Source organism: Onychostruthus taczanowskii, unplaced genomic scaffold, assembly GCF_017590055.1.
Source record: "Onychostruthus taczanowskii isolate IOZ18803 unplaced genomic scaffold, ASM1759005v1 scaffold63, whole genome shotgun sequence".
Lineage (NCBI taxonomy): Eukaryota > Metazoa > Chordata > Aves > Passeriformes > Passeridae > Onychostruthus > Onychostruthus taczanowskii.
The window spans coordinates 4,127,928-4,151,214 of record NW_024504012.1 but is presented as its reverse complement, the minus strand read 5'-3'; the positions used below and the strand labels follow the sequence as shown (position 1 = coordinate 4,151,214).

Here is a 23,287-nt window from a genome sequence, read left to right as displayed (position 1 = left end):
CAAGGGCAGCTGTGCGCCGCACTGGGTGCTCCCTTTCCTCCTCTTCTAGACTCCCTCTCCAACACCAGGCAAGCAGCACCGAGAACAATAAATACTGTAATAAATAGAGAACCCCCTGTCCCACGGCACTGCTGCGGCAGCAGGCGGTGCAGCCAGGGTCCTGGAGTGCCTGCCCGGCTCTGCTTTTCCAGGGCATGTGCCGGTGCCCCTCTGGCTGTGACAAAGTCAGCCCTGTCCCACAGCAGCAGCTGATGTTGGGGACAGGGCGTTGCAGTCCTTGATGGTGCTCTCACAGCAGCAGGTAAGAGTGGCTGTGTCCAGATGTACCGTCCATCATGCTGGCTCGACGCTGAACCTCGCAGAGGTTCAAAAAAGCTGGGGGGGCAGCCCCACAGCCAGGGCTGTGGAACAGGGGGCAGGTGTCAGGCTGGAGTGTCACAGAGTCCCTAGCAGACAAGGTGGCATTGGAGATTCAGCACCAGGGCAGCAGCACAACCTTCAGAAGAACAGGATGTGTTCCTGGAGCCTGGATGGGGTGCAGTGCCAGGACCACCTTGAGGCCCTCACAGGCTGGAGGAGACAGGCAGGGTGAAGCCCTTTTCGTGTTGGGCGTGAGGAAGGGCTGGTCTGGTGAGCAGCAAAGTGGTCCCAGAGACTCACAGAAGCCAAGGGAAGCTGCAGGTGGGTGGAAACCAAAGGCTGAACCACACCGGTAGGATGGGACAGCGTCACAGGCCCCAGTGGCCCTGAGCTTGTTGCCGGGGCCCGTGTCCCTGCCAGGTTGGAGGCTGGAGCCAGTGGCTAGTTGTCACACAGTCCCGCGGCCCAGTGTGTGCAGACAAGCGGCATTTGGTGTCCTGCGTGGGGAGCGTGTGAGGCCCCGGCTCAGATGGGCTTGTACAGCAGCGTGGTGACGTACTTCTTCTTGTAGCGGTGTGTGGCACTGAGCACCATCACGCCGTCCTGAGGGAGACAGCGTCAGCATGTGGGGCCAGGGCACCCCTGGGGCTCAGGGAGCTGCCCCAGCCTGTCCCTGCTGTCCCCAGTGCCCAAGCCAGTACAATACACAACAGGGCAGCGGGACAGAGCAAGCGCAGGGTCTGATACACGCTTAGCTCCCCCACGCTGAGGGAGGCAGCTGAAGGGAATTGTCAGGAAGTCACACCCTCTGCCCCTGTGCGTGCCACCCCTCACCAGGCAGCCAGCTCTCATCTCCACCCCCCAGCTGAGCAGGTTCTGCAGGCTCCTGGGAGCCACAGCAGCTCCTCACCTGCAGCCTCGCAGGACCTGCGCTTACCTTGATGGAGAGCGCGTAGAGGTGATTGAGCATGACGTGGTTGGGCTCGGGCAGCAGCGCTGGGTCGCACTAGGAGGAGAGGAATGTCACAGGGGAGCAGCAGAGCCCTGACCCCCCAGCCCCTGCCAGCACAGGGAGCTGCTGTCTCAGGCAGCTGGAGCTGCCACCGCCTCTGGCTGTTCTGAACAGCAACAGAGCTCAGCTAAGCACCAGAGGCCAAATCAGTGTGGCAAATGGGAAAAGTGATGCTTTTCCTACGAAACAGACCCCAGGCTCCCTGCAGACAGGACTCCCTTTCTGACACCAATGTGGCTCTCTCAGTGGGCACTGTGCTGGTACACACCGAGATGTTGGTGTCCTTGTTGAGGATGACCTGGAGGAGGTGAGGTGGGAGGATGGGTGGGGATTTGAAGCGCTCCTCGGGCCGGTATACGTACATCTCCTGGCCATAAGGTCCCGGTGGGGAGCTGGACAAATCTAGAGAGAAGACAAAGGCACAGACATGAAATGACTGAAGCAGGATGGGCGAGCATAGAGCAGCTCCTGAGAAGCTGAGAAGAACTCAGCAAGGTCTTTCAAGCACAAACATCCTCCACAAGCCATGGGCACGGATCTATTCTATAGCAACAGGTCAGCCTTTTCACAGCAGAAAAAGCAGCTGGGCGAGCCCGTGGCAATTCCAAGCAGGGCTGTAAGCTGGTACATGCGCTGACACAACACAGGCACCCCATGCTACCCATCACAAGACCCCTCAAGCACAGCTCTCAGCTCAGCCAGGTCCCTCTCCCTGCAGGAAGCAGCTGGCTTACTCCAGAGCTGTGCCCTCAGCAGCAGGGGCACAGGGAGCAGCTTGCTCTAGGTGCTGCCTGATGAGGAGGTCCAGGGAAGGCAAACAGGAACTCTACACTGAGCAGCTGTTCCAAACATGGGAGAGACCTCGGGAGCTCGTGCTGGACTCCAGCATCTCCCAGACACATCTGATCTGAACCTTTGGGAACAGCCAGCCCCAGAAGGGCTCCATCTCCTTGGGCTGCTGCTGCTTGCTAGCTTCTCTCCAGCAGAGCGTCTCTTGCCCGGGCTGGGAAAGGACATGGAGCTGAGCTGTACTTGAGATGGGGCCGTACCAGGGACAGACGGACAGACACACAAGTGAGCTTCCTGCCAGCACTTCACACTGAGCCAGCACCACCAGTGCCTGTGTGGTAACCTAACCTGCTGCTGTAACACAAGCAGACAGGGAGGTTTGCAATGTGCTAGCACTGATACAAATTACCTTGGCATGAAAACCAAGAGTAGCTGCTGAAAATAAACTGGATCCTGCTATCACCTAGCTTGTACCCTGGATCAGATGACTTACAGTTGACCAGACAGAAAGGGCTGATGTTCCTGGCATTTCCCAGTCTGAAATGGCTCCCTCAGCCACGCACTGCAGCAGCTCTGCTCTGGGATGGTGCTAGCACAGAACAAGTTACCAAGACAGCCCCTCCAGAGGCCAAGGCCTCAGCTGTGGGCTGAGGAGGACACGCTGCCCAACACTGCTCACCCGCAGTGAAGGCCCACACCTCTGCCCAGGGTGCACCAGAGCAGAGAGTCTCGGAGCAGAGGAGGTGGAAAACAGCACATGCAAAGCTGTAATGCCACAAAACTCACCCCGACCTGAGGTTTCTGAGCTTTCCAGGGAATCCACCTTCAACGCATCAAACACCTCGAAGTCAGACTTCTTGACGTGGATGAGGTTGTTTATTGTCCCCATCTGGCTGGTAACCACAGGCTGGAAAGAACTGGGGTAAGAATCTTCCCGTGTTCACCTCCAACTGAGGCACATTCAGTGCTTCCTAGATCCTCCCAGCCCAAGCTGTCTTTGCTGTAACACTACCTCTGAGCACAGGTGGCTGGTGTCCCTCTCTGCCCTACACTTGTAGATCTCTGCTGTTCACCCTGGGAGGATTTTCCTTTATCACAGGCTCCTACATCACCTCCTGTTTCTATCCTCCATCCTGCTACATGCCCATGGGTAGGTGTGTTGTCCTTCCCAAGCTGCTCCCACATGATTCAGTTTGGAAGAGAACCTGTGAGTGCTGACCTCATGGCCCATCTTCCCATTGACAATCCTCAGTGGGACTTGAGTGCCTTCTGGCATTTCCCTGCCCTTTCCCAATGCTTCCCCATAAATCATAACTATGTCCAGAGGCACCAGCCTCTGAAATGATGGTGCCTCTGAAATGAGTCAGGGGATGGAGGTGTGCCTTTTGTTTCAGGAGATAGTCTCTGCTCTTCCTGTTCCCCTCTCCTGCAGTTACATCCTGTCTAGTTCCCTGAAGAAGACAAGATCTGCGGGGATAAAGCTTGGAGCATTACCTCAGATGGATCGTGTACCCACTGGCCATCCACAAAAAATTTGTACTGGTGCTCCCCTTCTGGAAGGTCCAGGATAGCAACGAAATCATTGTGGCTGTGCAGAGAGAACAGACGTGCAACAGCATCAGCCTGTTGATGCTCTGAACGCTGCTCTTCCAAGGGGCCCCAGGAGCCAGCACTGCCCAGCCCCTCTACCCCAACACCTTCATGCAGGCTCAGGCTTGCTCATCATCAGTGACCCAAGGCACAGCCACGACAGGCACAAGCATTCCAGTGCTCGTTTGAGCATTCCGTGGCTCAAACCCCTGGCAGCCCAGCTGCAAGTGGCAGTCTAGCCCTCCGTGCCCCGAGAAAGTGGACGTGACGGACACCCTGTGCAAGACAGGCTAAGAAGAACAGGACACAGCAGAACAGGAGCAAGTGGGACAGCTCTGTTTGTCAAATCTGAAATTGAGATAAAGTCATTCCAGATTAATTGCCAGAGTCCTTCATGAGCTTCCATATAAGTCACAGATGTGCTGCAAAACATCATTAGGGCAGGAAGATACGTGAGGGACAAACAACTAACACCCACTGGCACCAATACAATTAGGCATGGGGTAATGCTACAGCGAAGGGAAGAGCTGACAGCTTCCAGAGGACTGCTGCATACCTGGGCAGGGCCCTGCTGCCAGCACTGGCTGCTGTGTGACATCCAGCTGGGCATGCAAAGTGGCCCATCCTGTCCTGTCCCTGTTTCACAACTTCCTACTGTCCCTGCAGCACCACGCAGGGAAGGAGCTGACTGTGTATTTGCCTCAGACCACAGCTTGAGTGAACAGAGAAAAGCCAAGAGAGCAAAGGAAAGCATTCTCTGCACTGGAGCAGACATGAACATAGAGTAAATGACTTGAGGGACTGTCTACCTCTTGATGAGTGGGATCTTGGTGCTCCAGTTGTTGAAGGATCCGGAGATGAAGACCTCCTTGCCTCCATCAGCCCAGCGTATGACAGTTGGACGAGCCTGTTGGGATGGCTTCACTGACTCCTCCAGATCTGGCTGCCATGACACAAACTCCTTGTCCCCAGGAATCTGGGCAAAGAAAACCACAGAGACGTGACCGAGACACAGAGCCAACAGTGAACACATTCAGACAGCTGGTTTCTACACCTGGCCTCCAGCAGCCCACCTGCACATCACACACAGGAGCACCACAGAGCTCTTCCAGGCCCCCAGCTCCCCAGAGACCCCTCGCACGGCTGGGAACACAGCCCCACACAGGCAGTGTGCTGAGGCTCCGGAGGACAGGCAGGCAAGGGAGCAGCCAGCCCCTACCTTGGAGTCATGGGAGCTGAAAACGCTGGGGTCGTCGGTGCTGCCCACCATGATCTTGTGCGGGTGCTCCTTGGCGGGGTGGGAGGCACCGGAGCCGTCCGAGCGGTGGGACTTGGAGCCATGGCGCTCCCCAGACACCCGCTCGCTGGTGGTGTTCCCCATGGCAGCTCAGCAGCCCCTGGGAGGGAGACAAAACAACACTCTGCCTTTGCCCACGGTCCTGGCAGCAAGAAGAGGAGCAAAAGAGCCTTCTCCCAAATGTTTTTTGCCAGTGGAGACGAACGGCAATCCTAAAAAAGGCCCCAAGTTCATTTTCACTACCAAGTTTGGGAGCTGAATGGGAATTCAACAAACAAGACAGCTTGACCTAATTATAGCCACATCCTTAAGAACCATCATTCTAGTTAAGCTGGTAATTCTTAAGATCCAAAACTAATACGACTTCACATGTGTCCCACATCAGCCCTTGGCAGCCAACAGAATAGAGCTGATGGGAAAAATAAAGCCAACCTTTATCGGCAAGTCAACTGCCTGGCGTTAACAGAGCCTCTTTCACAGCCCTGCAGTCAGGCTCTACAGACAACCCAGCAAGAACACAGCCAGGGAATGAAAGTAGCAGCTGTTTTACAGTCCCCAACAAGTCTCCAAGAGCTCACAGGCAGAAGAGCGGAGCCTTGTGCCTGCAAAGGCGACAGGGAGCATTTAAAGTGTCCGAATGGAATCGCCCAAGCTGGAGCTTGTCCAAGGAGCAGGGCTAGTGCTGTGGTGTCTGCAAAAAGCTCAGCTCTCAGCAGCATTCACTTATGATTCACCAGCCAAGTCACCGTGTCAGCTGCAGCACAGCACAGCGAGGAGGACCATTTGTTGTGACCTAGCCAGCACCTGTCTGGCTGTCTGGAGGGACACGGTGAGGGAAGGGCAGCCCTGGCCACCTCAGTGTCCCTCTGCAGCTGGAGATGGGCCCCGTCCCCAATCTCACCCAGCTCAGAGAAAGGAAAACAGGAGAACTGACCAAGCCATGAACAACTACACACCTTTTAGGATAAACAACAAAGCCACTGAAAGCTACACAGGACTCTTCAGGCCTTACCCTCTTTCCAGGAGCTGAGGTGGACTGGGGTTTTTGCCCACTTCCAAGCTTGTTTTGCACTCAGCTTACTGTGGGCTCTGCAGAGCAAGCAAGGGGACAGCCAGCCTTGCTTCATGTGCTCACTTGTGACATTTGGAGGTTTGTTTAAAAGATCAAGTTATATGAAGGGTGCCAAGTGAGGCTGCCAGCCAAAGCCAGGCTTTAGAACATTATGGAGCAATTACTACAGTATTTCTTAAATCCTGAGGGCTAGAAGGAAGCTCAAGTGGGCAGCTAAGCCAAACCCCCACCCCTCTCAGTGCAGGTCAAGTATACCTGAAGATCCAGGTCAAATGAGCTACACCTCTTGCTCTGACATCTTCCCCCTCTGCTCTGCAGAGGCTCAGACAGCTCCTCACAAAAACTGCCCCAGACCTGCTGTTGAGGAGTTTCCTCTCCAGTATCTTCACTAAGGCTCCCTTGCTTCTCATCTGCAGGGAGGAAGGTGGGAAAGGCTGAACTTCCCTTGTAGCAGGACAGACCTGGGAGATACGTGCAGGTGTTAACAGGTGTGAAGCTTCCCTTTCTCTTCTCTTAAAAAATTCCAGTCCCTCTGTCCCTTACAGCTCATGCTCTCCAAACACTCCCTGAGGCTCATCCCAGGCTGTAGCTCCTGCCTGGCGTGTGCCATCTGAGTTCCCTGCATCACACACACAGGCACCCGGCCTGTGCCAGGACAGGTCTTTGTGCACAGCCTGCAACACCTGGCTTTGCTGAATTAACTTTCACAGCTCAAACCCTCCTGCATCCAGGCTAGCCCTAGTAGCACTGGGAGATGGTGTGACACAGGTACACCCAAGTCATGGATGGAAATGCTGCCCACAACACAGCCCCAGCAAAGCTCCACGGCATCTCAGCACATCCACTCTCAGTCTGGCAGCAAGCCCCTGCCAGCCGCAGCCCACAGCAAGGTGGCTGCCTGCCTGCCCCATCACCTTCGGTTCCGCGCCAGCCCCAGCTTCTCATGTGAAAAATGACAAGCGAATTACACCCATTCCCCTCCCCGGGATGTGCCACGCTTGCTGCATCTCCCACCCGGCCAGAGACCGCGCTGGGAAGCACTGGCAGGCAGCCCGAAGGGGCTTCTGCAGAGGGACGGGGTCTGTCCAGCAGCACCGGGAGCACTGGCAGGCATTCCCAGGGGCTTTCAGCGAGGAATGGGGTCCAGCACCTCGCCGGGCGTGTCAGCCCGGTGCTGGGGTGGCCCGGGGGAGCCCGATCCGCCCGGACCCTCCCTCTTTGGAGACGGAACCAGAGCCGAGCCCTGAGCTCGCCGTAAGGTTAAGGGGATGAGCTGGGAAAGCGGGGGCGGAAAATCTCCCTCCGAGCGGGCAGGGCTGGGGCTGGGGCTGGGGCTGGGGCTGGGGCTCGGGCTCTGCTCGGCGGGGGCGGTGGCGGGGCTGTCACGGCGGGCTCGGCCCCCGGGCACCCGCGGCTCTGCCCTGGCCCGAGGGAAGAGCGGGACACACCGGCAGGGCCGGGCCCTCCCGAGGGGCTGCCAGACGGGGTCGGCACCGCTGCGGGGTCCGGACGCCGCTACACCGCGGGGACGCGCAGCCACGCCTCACCCACCGCCTCCCGCAGAGGCGCACGGGGGGCTGTGCGGTGCCAGCGGCCGGGGTGCTGCCCGTGGGCCGGCGGGACCCGCAGGATGGAGCTCGGGCTGACGCAGCCAGGCGCTGTGCTGTCCGGTCCCCGCAGCAGGGGACAAGCTTTATTGCCATTTCCCGAGGCCCCCCGCTTGGGCACGTTTCCAGTTTCTCCACCACCTCTGACCTAACCCAAAGATAGAGCTCGTGGGGCTGCCTGGCCAGGATTTAGGGAGCTGTTCCCAGAGCAGCCCGTGACCAGACTTGGTGGTATCACAGCGGGAAAGCGCAACAGACCAGGCTGCACCTTCAAGGAACGGCTCCCTCCGTGCTCCGGCACAGCTAGCGAGAGATAACAAACACAAGCCCAAAGCAAAAGCAGAAGACTGCCGGCAGGACCCGCTGTCTCCTTCCCTTTAGGCTAAGGAGAGAGCGAGACGTAGAGGAGGGTGGCCACAATCATGCCGATGCTGAAGAGCACGGTGAGGACGCGGGGCACGGCGCTGGAGCGGGCAGGGCGGCGGGCGGCCCGCGGCTGCAGGGCGCTGACCACGCGCTGCCGCTGGCTGAGGATGGCGGCCCTGGCTCCCGCCCAGGCGCCCGGGCCCCGCAGCCGGTACTGGTACGGCGTGCAGGGACCGAAGGCCACCTCCATGGCCAGCTTGGGGTCCGTGAGGAACAGGGTGAGCAGGTTGGGCTTGACCCCCAGCTGGCAGGCGAGCTCATCCATGTAAGGGATGTAATCCACCTGGATGGTGTGCCGCTGGCTCTGCACGTACCTGCGGGCAGGGAGGGCAGGAGGGTTTGACACGGGGAGCACCGGGGGTAAGGGAGGCAGGGCCGTGCTGCACGGGAGCCTTACCGCTGAGCCATTCTCTGCTTGGTTTGTGTGATTTCGGCCAGCATGTCGGTGGGCGGCGGCAGGCCCCGCAGCCCTGGGCAAAAGGAGACTGGAGCTGGAGGTGGGCTGTGCTCCTGCCATAGTCTGAATGGCTCTGCAGCCCAGTTAGGAGCACAGTGGGAGACATGGGCAAAGAAAGTAACAGCAGGAAAGGAAAGGGAGAATGTGGTTGCAGGCAACAGGACCAGTTAGTGACCCCCACAAGAGAAGAACAGTGCAACAGCCGTAGAAAAACGCAAAGCGGGGTTTTGTCCTCATGAAGAAGCCAAAAGAGGATAAAAAGGTGAGTGTGGAGAGGCAGCATGTGAGGGGATGTCACAGCAATAACTCAGTCGTGGCTGGGGGAGCCCAGCTGCATCCCCCAAACTGCCCTGACTCACCTTTGAAGACGTGCGTGGCCCAGCGACTCTGGAGCTCTGAGATGGGCATGATGGCTCCCCAGGGCTGGATGAGGCCGATGAAAGCCAGCGTCGGCTTCTCCAGCTCAGGGGGAAACATGAATTTGTAGAGGGTAATCTGGTTCTCCACCACTTTCACACAGCTCTCAAGGAACGGGAAGGAGAAGCTGTAACCTGTGGCAAAAACTACGGCATCGACGTCTTCCCTGGTGCCATCCTCAAAGATGGCAGATGTCTCTGTGAACTCCTGGATGTTCGGCTTCACCCGCACCCTGCCCGAAATGATGCGGTTGGGCAGGTCATCGTTGACAGTGGGGTGCTGGTCAAGGATCCTGGAAGGCACAGACAGGCCTCGTTCAGGCCCTGGCAGGGGGACGGGCATTGCTGGGGCAGGTACCTGGGGTGCTGCTGGGGCCCTCACCCGTGCTTGGGCTTTAGGCCATAGAGGGTGTGGTCAAAGCGGGCATTCAGCTTCCACTCCATGAAGAAATTCTTGATACTTTGAGGCAGCAGGTTCTGGAGGAGCTGCATGAAGCGACTGAGGTAGCTGATATCAAAGGGGTACCCATTGTCCGCCACCCGGTGCAGCACCCAGGACCCTCGCCTGGTGCTGAGGAAAACCTGGAAGGAAGGTGAAGAGAGGTGGTGGCACAGCAGCATGCTCAGACTGGGCTGGGCCCCTGCTGTGCTCCAGGGACAGGGAAGCCAGCACAGGTACTGGGACCACAGTAGCCACCCCCACAGAGAGGGAACAGGGTGCTGGTGCCAGGTGCTGGAGGTTGGGGAGCCCACAGGGGATGGCGGGTGATGATCGGTGCCCTCTGGGGTCCCGTCCCTGTGAGCTCTCCCTGTGAGCACACCTGCTTGGCTGTGTGGCTCAGCTCCACTGCGATATCGATGCCTGAATTCCCAATGCCAACCACGACCACCCGTTTTCCCCAAAAGGGCTGAGGACTCTTGTAGTCCCGGCTGTGCAGGTATGAGCCCTCAAACTTCTCCAGCCCTGGAAGAGAGAGGGAAGCCATGCTGGGCTGGGATGTGGAGCAGGAGGGTGGCTGCCCCCTGTTCAGACTGGTGGTGTGTTTTGGGAACAAGCTGGCACCAGTCTGACCAACCGGAGTTATGCAGCCCTGGGGTGGTGCCCAGAGAGGTGGTGGCATCACCAGCATGGAAGATTCTCAGTGTAGCCCTGAGCATCCTGCTCTGGCTTGGGACTAGCCTGGCTTGGAACAGGGCTTGGACTGGAGAATTCCATGCTTCCATCCCAAAATTCTGCTGCAGATCCTGTCTGGTGCCATGCATTGCCAGTAGAGGAACAACCAGGGTCTGTGCCATCTTGCCAGACCCTGGTGACAGTGTGCTCCAGCCTTTTCCCCAGCCAAAGAGGGTCTCCACAGCTGAAAGCTCTCCAGGCTTTTCCTCCTGGCACCCGGAGGCAAGACCACCACCAGTGCTGAGCCCTCCAGCCTTGGTGAGGAGCTGGAGGGCCCAGCAGGTGCTTGGCCAGCAGCATGAGAGGGAGCCTGTCTCAGGTGGGAGAGACACACTGGCAGTGGTGACATCTGCCAGCAGGATGCTTTGGACACTCATGCAATCCCACCTGGTGTGTTAAAACTGCAGAGGCATTTAGGGATGCCAAGGAGCAGGCAAGCAGCCCACAGGCAGTACCTGGGAAGGAACTGAGCGGGAGATGAGCGTTGGTGTGGTGCCCACTGCACACCAGCACGGCATCGAAGACGGCCGCCTCCTGCTTCCCTTCGCTCTCCGTCACCACCTCCCACTGCCCGCTGCTGGCGAAGTCGGGGCGCTTGGACACGCGGCACACGCTGGTCTGGCACAGGGGAGCGGTGTCAGGCACCCTGTGCCCCCGTTCCCGCTGCCACCTCCCGCTCGGCCCCCGGCCCTCACCCTGAAGCGGATGTGGCGGAGCAGGTCGAAGTGCTGGGCGTACATGCGGAAGTACTCCATGATCTTGGAGTTGTGCATGTAGTTGGGGAAGTCCTCGGGGATGGGGAAGTCGCTGAAGCACATCATCTCCTTGGAGGTGTTGATGATGACGGAGCGGTAGATGCTGGCGCGGCCGTCCTCGGGGTGCTCCTGTGGGAGCGGGGCACAGCTCAGCGCTGCCCGGGGAACGATGGGCCACCTGCCTGCCCTGCCTGGAACCTCCTCCGTGGGTGCAGGATTAAGCCACAGGTTGTTGTAGCACCCATCCCTGCACCCAGCAACTCTCCTGTGGTTGAGACCCCCCCAACCCAAAAAACTGGGATGTATCTCTGGACTGACGGCAGTGGTGACAGTGAGTTGTGGTGGTCTTGTGCCTCAGTTTCCCCACTTGACCCTATGAGGTAGTGCACTCCCAAAGCTCCTGTGGTGCCATTGCCCTGGCTGTCACATCAGGTCTCACCAGTTGTGGAGCGAGCTCCAGTGCTTCCTGGTGAGTGGTTGCTTCTGCTTACCAGGTCTGTGCCTTGACAGCTGGGTGCTCCAGCTCTGGTTCTGCTCCACCTACCCTGTCCCTGACAGGAAGAACTAGTGGACTGTGACAGATCCACCCCAGACCCCACTCTGGCATGATGCCACCTGTGTCCCCCTAGGGCTCTCCCACATATCAGGGCATGGTGGTAACACTGGTGATTTTGTTGGTGGGTCCATGGGATTAAAGTCAGCAGCCTCATTAGGTGGGGGCAGAGACGAGCTCCAGGATTGCTCCAAGGCAGGGAGAGCCAAGGCACAGAGAAGGCAGGGCATGGTATCTCTGTGTGGGTGAGTGGCACAGAAACATAAAGAGGAGCAACCATGATTCCAGGAAAGGGCTGGGCAGGACAGGGACAGACAGTGGGGTCAGATAAGACAGGATAGGTAGGCAAGGGCTGGTAGTGACCAAGAGCAAAATAGCAGAGGAAGGTGTAGATAAGACTTGTGGGGAAGGGAGGAATGGGAAAGGGGAAATCTGCGCTGGGGGAGCAAGCCATGGAGTGAAGTCCTTGGGGAGGCTTCATCCTGCTGCTGGTGAGCAGGAGCTGGGTCCTATGTGTCTGGCACACCAGCTGGCACCACGCTGCCAAATCAGTTTTACTTCCCTTGGTTTTCCTTGGAAACCTGCCTGCCGCACACATGCAAAGCAGGGGAGCACTGCGTCACTATCTGCCAAGGACCGATCCCAAGCCCGTCCGTGCTGCTGCCAAGGAGCAGGCTGGCTGCTCAGGGCTTACCTCGAAGCGCCAGAGCCCCCCGATGTCCTTGCTCCTCTCAAAGCAGGTGGGCTCCAGCCCCTCATCCAGGCAGCATTTCAGGGCGCACAGGCCGGAGGCACCGGCACCGATGATGGCTACTCTTCGAGGAGCCATGTCCCCCCGGCGTGGTGGTGGCAGGGATGTGGGAGAAGCTGTGGCCAGGAGTTGCAGAGCCAGGCACGTCCCTCAAGGGAGGCTGCCTGGTGCTGCTCGTTTTGAGGGTGACTGTCCCTGTGCTTCCTGTGGGCGGCCAAGATGTCACAAGATGTTCTTCCAGACATGATCTACAGGTTTCTCTCACCTGCCTGCCCCACCTCCTGGCCTGCCCTGCCCTCTGCAAGAGGCATATTAAATTCTGTAAGCGTTTAATGATGCCGACACTGCCCCAGGACTTCCTGGGCAGGATAGAGATGTGGCTGTGCTTCAGATTTTGGCAGGTTGTGGCGTGGAAGACAAACCTAGGGGATGGGGGGGGACTGGCGTGACCAGCCCAGGCATCTGATGGACAGGATGCTCATCTGGGTCCCCAGCCCACGCAGCCACCTTCTGGAGGAGCTGTGTGCAGGTGACCAGGGTGGCACTGAGCCATGCCACGTGACCACCAGGACCCACTGTGGCGGGATGCACCTTGGAAGAGGCTGTCTTGCTGTGGAGCATGTGCATGTCAGCCTATGGTGTAATAGGCCAGTGCTACAAGGCCGATCTGAAACCCATGAACATTCCCACAGCACACAGAGGGTCATGGTGGCATCAGTAACAGGACAGACACTTGGCCATTTATTGCATTTATCCACTCAAAAAGTGTGCTGTGCCTTTGCTGCTTAGCTCTGGTGCGTGTGGCAAAATTGGCATGACTGGGTTACAGGGGACAGAAAAGCCTGGAGCGCTGGCTTAGGGGAACTGGAATTTAGCCTGCAGCGAGCAGGTTTCCTCCTCTGTCCATGACAGCATTCCCCAAGGGGAGGTGCAGAGCAGGATCCCAAGCGTTATTTTGGCAGCTGGGGAGGTTCTGTGCATCCCTAGTTCATGGTGTGGTCACAGCTGAGCTGTGCCAGGCAGAAGCAGGTTTCTGCCACCACTGGGGTGCACAGGCTGCCAAGGGGCAGGGGTGGCCAGCCAGTCTTGCAGCACATTGCAAAGCTGTCCTTGTTTAGGGAGTCACCCCAGGACAAAAGCCTCCCTTCCTGCGTTTGCAGGGCACCTACAAGTAAGCAAATACAGCTGCCAGGATGGCCACAGCCCCGATCAGCTTGAAGATGAGGGGCATGGCAGGGGCTGAGGTGCTCTCTTCCACGTGTCGTGTCTGCAGGGGCTTGAGGATGCGCTGCCGCTGGCTGAGGATGGCGGCCCTGGCTCCCGCCCAGGCGCCCGGGCCCCGCAGCCGGTACTGGTACGGCGTGCAGGGACCGAAGGCCACCTCCATGGCCAGCTTGGGGTCCGTGAGGAACAGGGTGAGCAGGTTGGGCTTGACCCCCAGCTGGCAGGCGAGCTCATCCATGTAAGGGATGTAATCCACCTGGATGGTGTGCCGCTGGCTCTTCACGTACCTGCGGGCAGGGAGGGAGGGCAGGTAGGTGCTGGAAGAAGAGCTGGCAGATGCCTTGCACATCAGGAAGGACTGTGGGTAGTGCGGCCAAAGACATCGCTGCCCTCTGTTGGCACACACAAATGTGCCAGGACGCATCCATGGGACAGGATGGATGCCCATGAGCAGCTGGGCCGAGGGCAGCCCCTTGGTGCTCCCGCAGGGATCTTACCGCTTTGCCATCGCTTCTTTCTTCTGCTCAATGTCAGCCTCCATGTCGTGCTGCAGAGGCAGCTCATTCAGCCCTGGGGAGGATGAGACACAATGGCCACTGTGGTGCTGGCCTTGCCTCGGTGCTGCGCCTCTCCCAGCACCACCATGGTGGTCTTGCACCTGAGGCATGTCCACGGGATGGGAAGGAGCAGCCTGTGGAGCTCAGGGTATGGACGTGCCTTTGCCTCTCAGAGAAGAGGCCATCTCACTGTGACAGCCGCAAGGCAGCAGTGCTATGACCATGCCCAGGATGGCACAACCAGCTGCTGCCTTCTCAACATGGCTGGGCACCATCTGCCCTCACTCCAGGACTGCATCCACAGGGCAGGTTTGCCTGACTCACCTTTGAAGACACGGGTGGCCCAGCGACACTGGAGCTCTGAGATGGGCATGATGGCTCCCAGGGGCTGGATGAGGCCAATAAAAGCCAGTGTTGGCTTCTCCAGCTCAGGGGGGAACATGTATTTGTAGAGGGGAATCTGGTTCTCCACCACCTTCACGCAGCTCTCGAGGAATGGGAAGGAGAAGCTGTAACCTGTGGCAAAAACTACGGCATCGACGTCTTCCCTGGTGCCATCCTCAAAGATGGCAGATGTCTCTGTGAACTCCTGGATGTTCGGCTTCACCCGCACCCTGCCCGAAATGATGCGGTTGGGCAGGTCATCGTTGACAGTGGGGTGCTGGTGAAAGACCCTGGAAGGTGCAAGAAGCCATTAGGGCACTGGGAAGGGAGTGCCTCTGCTCTGTGTCCTGCTCCATCTGCTGCTCCCTACTCTGGGGCAGCTGCCCCCACACTGCTGTCTCCAAGAGACATCAGAAGGGGCAGTGGTGGCTCCCTCAAGCATTGCCTGGGCACAACAAAATAATAACCCAGTCCAAGCACAGGGAGCAGGGAATGGCCAGGCTGGGCAGGACACAGAAGGAGGCAGACAATTCCTTCTGGGCAGGGGGAGTGTTTGGTGATACCTGTGCTTTGGCTTCAGGCCGTAATGTGAGTGATCGAACCTGGCATTCAGCTTCTTCTCCATGTAGTCACATGCCATGGATGAGCTGACCAGCCCCTGCAGGAATGTGTTCAGGCGGGTGGTTAAGATGGTGTCCATGGGGTAGCCCTGATCTGCGACACGGTTGAAGATCCACGCACCCCGACGGGTGCTGAGGAAGACCTAGACAAGGAAGAAGGATCACTGGCTGAAGGCAGTGGTCATCCTGGGAAGGCTGCCCTTGAGGAGACCTGCCCTTGCCCTGGAATCACTCTGCTTTTTGCTGCCCAAGCACTGGGTAAAGACCCAGAGGGCATCTCACAGGGGAGTGGGACCAAGTCTCAATTGCCTGGCAGCTGGGATTGGCAGGAGCCAGCATTGCCAAACACAGCAAGTGCTGGCATGGAGAAGCAGCTGTGCAAGTGTCTTGGTCCTGGTGTCCCTGCAGAGCTGACAGTGTCCCACAAGGGCAACCCTGCCCACCGGGACCCTACTCCTGCTTACCTGCTGGGCTGTTTGGCTGATCTCCACAGCCAGGTCTGACCCTGAATTCCCGATCCCGATGACAACAACCCTTTTGTCTGTGAAAGCTCGAGCATCCTTGTAGTCTCGGCTATGGAGGTAGCGGCCCTTGAACTTCTCAATTCCTGTGAGCAGAAGGAAGAGGGATGCTTGGCTTCCTGGTGCCAGGTTGGAGGATCACCCCCTAAAGACTGGAGATGCACCCTTACCTCACCAAAGCACTCCCGGGGAGCACAGGAGCTCCTGGAGTCAAAGCAAGGCAGGGAAATGTTGGGGCTGGGGGGAAAGCAGCAGGGAGAACAGGGACTGGCATGGACTAGCTTTCTAGTGTCTCTGGTGTCTGCTCACACCAGTGTACAGGCAGTACCTGGGAAGGAACTGAGTGGGAGATGTGCATCGGTGTGGTGCCCACTGCACACCAGCACGGCCTCGAAGACGGCCGCCTCCTGCTTCCCCTCGCTCTCCGTCACCACCTCCCACTGCCCGCTGCTGGCGAAGTCGGGGCGCTTGGACACGCGGCACACGCTGGTCTGGCACAGGGGAGCGGTGTCAGGCACCCTGTGCCCCCGTTCCCGCTGCCACCTCCCGCTCGGCCCCCGGCCCTCACCCTGAAGCGGATGTGGCGGAGCAGGTCGAAGTGCTGGGCGTACATGCGGAAGTACTCCATGATCTTGGAGTTGTGCATGTAGTTGGGGAAGTCCTCGGGGATGGGGAAGTCGCTGAAGCACATCATCTCCTTGGAGGTGTTGATGATGACGGAGCGGTAGATGCTGGCGCGGCCGTCCTCGGGGTGCTCCTGTGGGAGCGGGGCACAGCTCAGCGCTGCCCGGGGAACGATGGGGAAGGATGACTGGGGCTGATGAGGTGCTTCTCTTCTTGGAGCCCCTGCCCTCAGTCTCACCCAGAGGATCCCACCATGGCCAGCTGCCACCCCACCAGCTACCACGGACCCCTGAGGGTCACCGCGCTGACCCCAAGCAGGGGTTGCCAGCAGGGTTTACCTCAAACCTCCAGAGGCCTCCGATGTCGCCGGTCCTCTCGAAGCAGAAGGGCTCCAGCCCCTCCTGGAGGCAGGCTTTGATGGCGCACAGCCCGCTGCTGCCCCCGCCGATGATTGCCACCTTCTTTGCCATGCTGCGCTCCACCGCCGCGTTTCTGCCTGGGGACAGCGTCGGACAGCGGGACTGAGCTGCCAGGGGTGCAAGTGTGCGAGACTTTGATCCTGGTCAAAGAGGTCCCAAGCAAGAGAGGCAGCCCCTCAAAAGTGTGTCTGGGGTTGCAAAGCCACTGCTGTCCCCCACCAGGTGTGGACCTGGCCAGTGCTGGGTTTTGCACTTAGTGTGGTGGTGCCTCTGGGTGCCTTGAGGAGAAATCCTACCGAGCGTCAGGGAGCCTCAAAATCTCCCAGCCCATGCCAAGTCCCGGCGATGGAGGTGCCCTGAAGTGCTGTGCCCTGCTGTGGGGACCGACGGCTCCCTCCCGGGTGGGTGACAGCCCCTCTGCCTGCCCTTTGCCCTCTCCCTTCCTCGGGGAGATTCCTGCTGTACTGTCCCGGTGCCCGCTGCGAGCCGGCAGCTCGGAGGACACCCTTCACCGACCTGCGGCCGTGGGACGAGCAGCCCAGGGAAGGCTGGCGGCGGGCACGGGGCCGTGCGAGGGTCTCTGCCGGGGTGCCCCGGCCCGTGACGCCGGCCCGAGGCCTGGCTTTACGGTGTGCGGCGTCCGGGAGCGGGGCCTCCCCCTCCGTCACTCCTCCCACGGGCGCGGGGAAAGGAAGCCGGACCCGGCTGGCTCCCGGCCGCCTGCACGGCTGTTCCGGCAGCGGCGTCGCCGCAGCCTCGGCCGGCGGCCGGAGGAGCCGTCCCAGGCGCTGCGCGGGGACACGGAGACGCAGCCGATCCTTGTGGTTGCGTGCTTGGTAAACAAACGCTGTCCTGGACTTTGGCGCTAGGATTATCAGGATCGGCCCACGCCCGCTTATTCTGGTACCCGGAATGACACACCGCTCTGGCTGCTCCAGTGGCAGCCGGCACTGTATCGCCCACATCTCCCGTGCCCCCGGGCTGGGCATGTCGGCACAGTGTCCCCATAGCCACGGCTCAGCCCTGGGCTAGCGGAGTCCTTGGGGCCGGTGGAACCCTGGTGAGAGGAGTAGCACGCAATTGGGGTGTCCCTGGTGTGAGGGTGGTGGCACCAGCCAGGAAAAGGCTGTCCCTCACAGCAGGAGGCACAGACCAGGTGGATCCAAACTTGCTGCTGGCTCCTGGCACTCTCACAGCCAGACAGCCCCTGAGGCTGCAGGGGAAATTTGCTCTTCCATATGCAGAGAACTTTGCTGTAGAGTTGAGCAAGGCAGAGAGGCCAAGCTCTGCAGCTGAAATGCTTTTAATCTTCTAAAACTCTAGTATGTTTGCAGTAAGCTTAATAAAACTCCTTCTGTCCCTTGCTGTCAGCAAGGGCTGATCTCTGCCCAGGGCAGAGGTGCTGAGCTGCCAACCCACACTCCGTGCCTGCCTGTAAAAAAACATCAGAAGTATCTTACCAAGCAAGGGATCAGCACAGGAATGGAGAGCTGGCAGCACTGGCAGTGCTACTCTTCCTGCTCTGCTGTCAGCTGGCTTCTGGCTCTTGCAAGCTCTGCACAGACTGCCCAAGGGCAATAGATACCGGGGACTTCTCTGAGCTCTCCAGCGCTCTGCTGTTGCTATGAAACCTCAGTGCAAGTTGCCTCTGAATTTGCCCTTCTCCCTGCAGGAGGCTGCATAGCCCTGGACTTTACCCCCCTGTAGCTGGACTCTGTACAAACTGTGCTGTTGGGCAGCAGGGTCATGACATGCCATTTTGGTTTAGGTTGGTATTTGGTTGGTTGATGTCTGTGGAAATTCACAGTTGCCATACCTGGCAAGCACCCAGGATGTAGATTGTGTGCAGCAGTGTCTGCTGCACAGTGTCTGCTCTGGGCTTCCACAGCAGGCAGAAATGCCGTGGGACAAGTGGAGCAGAAAGATCCTCTGTCCTATCAGTGGGCTGCACCCATGCTTGGAGGTGGCAAGCACAGGAGAGCAAAGGTCTCTCTGGTGGAGACAGAAGCTTAGAAGAGCTGAGAGGGTGGCCAGGCAGCCTGTGACCCAGCAGGGCTGTGCAGTGCTGGTGGTGGGTGCTACCAGCACCTCAGAGTGTCGTGCAAGTGAGTCATAAGCAACTTTTTGGCACACACGTGTGTGGGAGCCACAAATGCACAGGTTGCTGCTGTACCCTCCATGACGTAGAGAGGAAGACCCCAACAGCTCTAAGAACAGACTCTAAGTGCAGACAAAAACATGCAAAAAACGTGTTTTGGAAAAGGTAGAGAAAAGATGTTTTGGCACAGCATAGCAAGCCCTGCCCACCCAAAGTGTGCCACCTGCCTGTGCTCCCACAGCCACCACAGGGCTGGTCCTCTGCCTCGGGGCAGGAGGGCTGTCCAGTGTCCTGGTGCTGTGTGCAATTGCCAGACTGGCCCAGCTGGCTGCCAGGCATGCAGTGCAACCCAGGGGATTATTTTTTGGTTACTGCAGCACCAACCCAGACCTGGAAGCTTCACTGGCTCACCCTGTCAGTGGGTCAGGGCTCAGCTTCAGGGGAACCTTGTCATGTCAAGCACTTCCATTTCAGCCCCTGTACAAGTGACAGTGACAGGGTGCTAGTACCAGCAGCCATCAGGCTGCTCCTGCACACTCCACCCAGGAGGACGGCACACTTAAAACACTGCCTGGTTTTAATATGACTTAATTGGTGCTTTCCAGAGCCTGTGTGCACGAATAGACCTCCATGACCACAAAGAGCCTCACCCGGGCCCAATCCCTTTACCCACATGCCAGGAGCACTGTTGAAGCTGATTATTTGAGCTGAGTCTAGAGCCCTCACTCCCTGCCTGGCTGTGGTCCCTGCTGAAGTGTGTTCTGATTTTCTGGCTCAGTCTCAGCCCCAGCTCATTACAGAGGCTCCTTGTGTTCCCCTCCTGCCAAGGACCAGCAGCCCTTTGTGAAAAACAGGTGCCAGCCTGCCTGGAGCACGGGGCACCATGGGTATGGTTGGCAGAGCCAGGGCCTCTTACTGCAGGAGGTGCAAGCAAGGCTCAGACCTGGGGCTGGGTGTATTTCTGGGCTCTGGGAAGGGGCTGGCTCTGCAGGACTCTCTGCAGCCTGGAATACTGAAAACCCTGTGGAGGGAAAAAGGATTTGGGAAGCTCTGGGCAATAGCTTCAGGAGCAGGCTGCTGCTGGGAGCTGCTCACCCTGCTGGCCACAGAATGATCAACCCTTCAGTGCCACTACCCTTTCCCAGTGACTCTGGGGGCCATGTGCTCCACATCTAGCCTTAGTGCAGCACTTAAATGAGAGCAATAGGGAAGAGACTGCTTAGGGAGGCAAAGCTCTGTCTAACTCTACGGACAGAGCCCTGTGGGTCCCCTCCAGGCAAGTGTTGTAGAGCAGGCCGTGCAGGGTATGCTTACGACAGCAGCATGATCAGTGTATTTACAGGATACAGATACAGGGGTGACTGCAGAGAAACCTCTGCAGAGTCACAGCTACCACACACACCATGGGCTATGGCAGGTGCCCAGCGAGAACATGCAGATTCACAGTATTACAGTGAGCTGCCGGATGGGTGTGCTGAGCCCTCCGCAGGCTCTGCAGACTGCTTTTGGTCACCAGAGAACAGTCAGCGCAGACCCTGCCGGACAGCCAGCAGCAGGGCAGGACAGCACCGCACATCTGAGTGCAGGCCTGGAGCCCGCAGCACCGCTCGTGTGGAAGTCTTGGCCGGACTGATGGGGTTCAGGATGCCAGTTCAGCACCAGAACCCCCTCCCGCGCGTGCTCGGAACACCGGCACACGGCCCCCGCTTGGTGCCGAGGCCAGCGCGCGGTCAGCGGCTCCAGAGCGCGAAGAGGGCGGGCGCGGTGGCCGGGGACAGCCAGCAGTGCTCCACCACGCCGTAGAGCGCGTAGCCCAGCAGCAGCCCGAAGAGCACGTCCGTCATGTTGTGCCTGCCCAGCATGACCCGGGAGATGCTGACGATGAGAGCCCAGAGCACCACGAGCACGCGCAGCGGGACGGCCAGGACCAGGTGGCGCAGGACGAAGCGGCAGACGAGAGCGGCCCTGGTGGCGTGGCCCGAGGGGAAGGAGTACTTGTCCACCGAGATGGTGACGAACATGTCCATCTTGTTGTGCGTGGGCCGCGGCCGCTTGACGAGCCCCTTCACCACCGCCACCATCACCAGGTCCAGCAGCAACGCTGGAGAGACAGCAACAGGGGTTACTGAAGGCAGAACCGTAAGCTGTCAAAGCTGCCCAAAGGTGATGTTTTTCCCCACGGCTGCAAGACCCAGGCAGGGAGAGCGCAGCACACAGCTGCTCTTGGCCTTTTGCAGCAGAAAGAGCACATCCTCAGCCTCCGCTCCTTTGCCTCACCCGTCCTGCACCACCAGCCCCTCGGCCTGCCACAGCCGACAGGGCTCTGCCCGGCCTGCACCCCAGGGCTTTTCTCTCTGTGCAGAATCTGATCTTGCCATGACTCGGGGCCCAATCTGCTCCTTAATCTGAGGGCAGCAGAGGCACTAAGTCCCCAGAGCTCCCTTCCTGGCAGTGCTGACTCTGCATTGTGTCTGCCCTGCTGACCGGGGTCAAACCGACTGGGTGAATGATCAACCCCCTCCCCGCCGGCACAGGTCAGCGGGAAATGCTCAGGGCTGGTGGGCTGCCAGGGCTCCTGGGGTCTGCCTTCTCCCTGCCGCTCGGGGAAAAGTTAACCCTGCTCTGGTTCTCAAGACGTGAATCAAGGATAATTTATGGTGGCTTGCCCCTGAGAGCTAAAGGCTGTTGTCACAGACGAGGCAAAGCACCTGTGATAAATGTTCAGCCAGTATTTGGCAAGAGCAGCTTCTCGTGTAGGGCAAAGGGTGCTTTCTCCATCCCTGTTAGCTCAGCTTAGCACAGCACCCACAGCCTGGGCTACTTCTTGTTGTGTAAGAGACCAACTTCTGGGAAGGGGCTGGCTAAGACACATTTCTGAACACCAAATCTTTTGGTCACTTCAGTTCATTTCCTTTGGTTAATCATGTAAGACCAATTTTTTTTTTTTTTCCCCACACGTAAAACTAGTTCAATTGCTTTTTCTACACAGGAACTGGGAGATTCAAGTTGGACACGAGGGAATCCTCCTTCCCCACATGGGTGCTGCAACCCAGGGGCAGATCCCCAGAGAGGTGGGTGGCTCTTGCCCAGAGCACCGAGGTGCTGGGACAGCTCTCCTTGGAGCAAAGGTTATGCTGGAGGCATCCAGTTCTGCTGTGGGGCTCCAATTTAACCATGTGCTGCTAGATGAGAAGGGAAACATAGGTTTGTGCATCTATCAAGCAAATTTCAATTCAAAATTGAAGTGTGAGATCCTAATTATTTGCAACTTAATACAAGAGTAACATCACGGAACTGAAAGGTCTGGTGCCCTGGAGCTATTACAGTTCCTAAATAAGCAAAAATTAATCCCCTTAAATATACCTAGGATGTTCTGTGTGTGTATGAAATACTAGACCACGCAGGATTAAAATTTGTGCTTTGAGCAAGGTTTCCTCACTGGCTGGTACAGAACAATCCACGAAGGCCCTGCAGGCAGGGAGCCACGGGTCTGTGTGCCAGAGCAGCTTTTCAGGGAAATGCCTGGTGTCTCAACACTCGGCAGCGCACCTGGAAAGCGCTGTTGTGACAAGCTCGGGGAGCTGAGAGGCTTCGGCCTCGAGAGCGTTTTGTAACTGCAGGAGCAGTTTAGCAATCGGGAGTTTGCCAGTTCACGGTTGCAGCTGTGACAAATGACTCGTGTCGGCGTAAGCTGCAGGGTCACTCCTCTGCCACCAGGCATCGCGGGTGAGCCTGCACAGGTTGCTCAAAACCAGCCGGTGCTCTCGGGGCTTCGGCTTACCCAGCTCTGCCCCATCCCTCGGGCCGCCCTCCCCAGCCCCGGGGCGAGCCCCCGCCTCACCGAAGAGCAGGTTGAGCAGCACCTCCCTGGCCGCCGAGCTGTCACTGTGGCAGAGCCCGTAGAAGGTGCCGAGCAGCCAGGGGATGCCGTGCCCCGACACCTCGATGACCTTCATGAGCGGGCGGGCGCTGCCCCAGGCCGAGCCCTCCCCAGCGCACACCCCCAGGCGCTTGGAGGCCCAGAGGTCGATGGCGAGCAGGGAGCTGAGGGCGATGCCCACGAAGGACGGGTTCAGCTTCATGCAGTCCTCCTCGGGCAGCGGGGCGGCGGCGGCGCCGGCGGGCTCCCTGCGGCGGGACGGGCTCTCGGGGGCGGCGGGCCCGCGCTGGCTCAGCGACAGGAACTCCAGGCGGCCGCCGCTGCCGGCGCGCCGCTCGCGGCTGCTCCGGGGGCTCGGCATGACGACGGCGGGCGGCGGGCGCCGGTCACCCGCTGCCAGGCCCGCTCGGGACCCGGCATGTCACCCTGCCCGGGGCCGCTTCCCTCTCCCCCTCCCCGCGCCCTGCCCGTTATCCCCGCCCCGCGCTACCGCACGGCCGGGGCGCGGTGCCCCCGCTCTCGGCGCGTCCCCAAGGACGCGGAAGGTGCGGCGCGCCCGCGCTGCCCCCGGTACCGGGCGGCCCCGGCGCCGCTTCCGCTTCCTGTTCCGCTTCCGCCCGTGACGCGCTCTCGGCTCCCGGTGCGCCCCGCCCACCGGCGCGCACGTGCCCGCCGCGGCCGGCGTACGGCGGCCGGCGAGG

At 59.1% G+C, this 23,287-nt stretch overlaps 4 protein-coding genes across 11 annotated transcripts; all 4 read right to left on the bottom strand.

Moving 5' to 3' along the window:
• Positions 1 to 82: 82 nt before the first annotated feature.
• On the bottom strand, positions 83 to 7,692 carry PRKAB2 (protein kinase AMP-activated non-catalytic subunit beta 2). Of its 3 annotated transcripts, none has more exons than XM_041420152.1 (8): positions 6,376 to 7,692; positions 4,971 to 5,148; positions 4,561 to 4,727; positions 3,656 to 3,749; positions 2,948 to 3,068; positions 1,641 to 1,774; positions 1,298 to 1,366; positions 83 to 963 (listed from the first exon to the last, which is right to left on the bottom strand). In XM_041420152.1, the coding sequence occupies exons 2-8, from the start codon at positions 5,130 to 5,132 to the stop codon at positions 886 to 888; spliced, it is 825 nt and encodes a 274-aa protein (XP_041276086.1). In that variant the 5' UTR covers positions 5,133 to 5,148; positions 6,376 to 7,692; the 3' UTR covers positions 83 to 885. The 3 variants fall into 3 exon arrangements, with proteins under 3 accessions (XP_041276086.1, XP_041276088.1, XP_041276087.1); XM_041420154.1 differs by having other exon boundaries at positions 2,954 to 3,068; XM_041420153.1 differs by lacking the exon at positions 6,376 to 7,692 and adding an exon at positions 5,481 to 6,339.
• Positions 7,693 to 7,695: 3 nt separating this feature from the next.
• Positions 7,696 to 12,471, bottom strand: LOC121344308 (flavin-containing monooxygenase 5-like). Its single transcript, XM_041420144.1, has 8 exons — positions 12,203 to 12,471; positions 10,896 to 11,084; positions 10,656 to 10,818; positions 9,848 to 9,990; positions 9,409 to 9,608; positions 8,970 to 9,319; positions 8,551 to 8,623; positions 7,696 to 8,467 (listed from the first exon to the last, which is right to left on the bottom strand). The coding sequence occupies exons 1-8, from the start codon at positions 12,335 to 12,337 to the stop codon at positions 8,110 to 8,112; spliced, it is 1,611 nt and encodes a 536-aa protein (XP_041276078.1). The 5' UTR covers positions 12,338 to 12,471; the 3' UTR covers positions 7,696 to 8,109.
• Positions 12,472 to 13,001: 530 nt separating this feature from the next.
• On the bottom strand, positions 13,002 to 18,133 carry LOC121344309 (flavin-containing monooxygenase 5-like). Of its 6 annotated transcripts, none has more exons than XM_041420147.1 (9): positions 18,069 to 18,133; positions 16,528 to 16,685; positions 16,134 to 16,322; positions 15,894 to 16,056; positions 15,509 to 15,651; positions 14,988 to 15,187; positions 14,365 to 14,714; positions 13,981 to 14,053; positions 13,004 to 13,770 (listed from the first exon to the last, which is right to left on the bottom strand). In XM_041420147.1, the coding sequence occupies exons 2-9, from the start codon at positions 16,657 to 16,659 to the stop codon at positions 13,425 to 13,427; spliced, it is 1,596 nt and encodes a 531-aa protein (XP_041276081.1). In that variant the 5' UTR covers positions 16,660 to 16,685; positions 18,069 to 18,133; the 3' UTR covers positions 13,004 to 13,424. The 6 variants fall into 6 exon arrangements, with proteins under 6 accessions (XP_041276084.1, XP_041276081.1, XP_041276082.1 ...); XM_041420148.1 differs by lacking the exon at positions 18,069 to 18,133 and adding an exon at positions 17,125 to 17,256 and having other exon boundaries at positions 16,528 to 16,681; XM_041420145.1 differs by lacking the exon at positions 18,069 to 18,133 and adding an exon at positions 16,905 to 17,039 and having other exon boundaries at positions 16,528 to 16,748.
• A 1,883-nt stretch (positions 18,134 to 20,016) lies between these two features.
• Positions 20,017 to 23,196, bottom strand: PLPP6 (phospholipid phosphatase 6). Its single transcript, XM_041420156.1, has 2 exons — positions 22,548 to 23,196; positions 20,017 to 20,807 (listed from the first exon to the last, which is right to left on the bottom strand). The coding sequence occupies exons 1-2, from the start codon at positions 22,945 to 22,947 to the stop codon at positions 20,437 to 20,439; spliced, it is 771 nt and encodes a 256-aa protein (XP_041276090.1). The 5' UTR covers positions 22,948 to 23,196; the 3' UTR covers positions 20,017 to 20,436.
• Between the last annotated feature and the right edge of the window lie 91 nt (positions 23,197 to 23,287).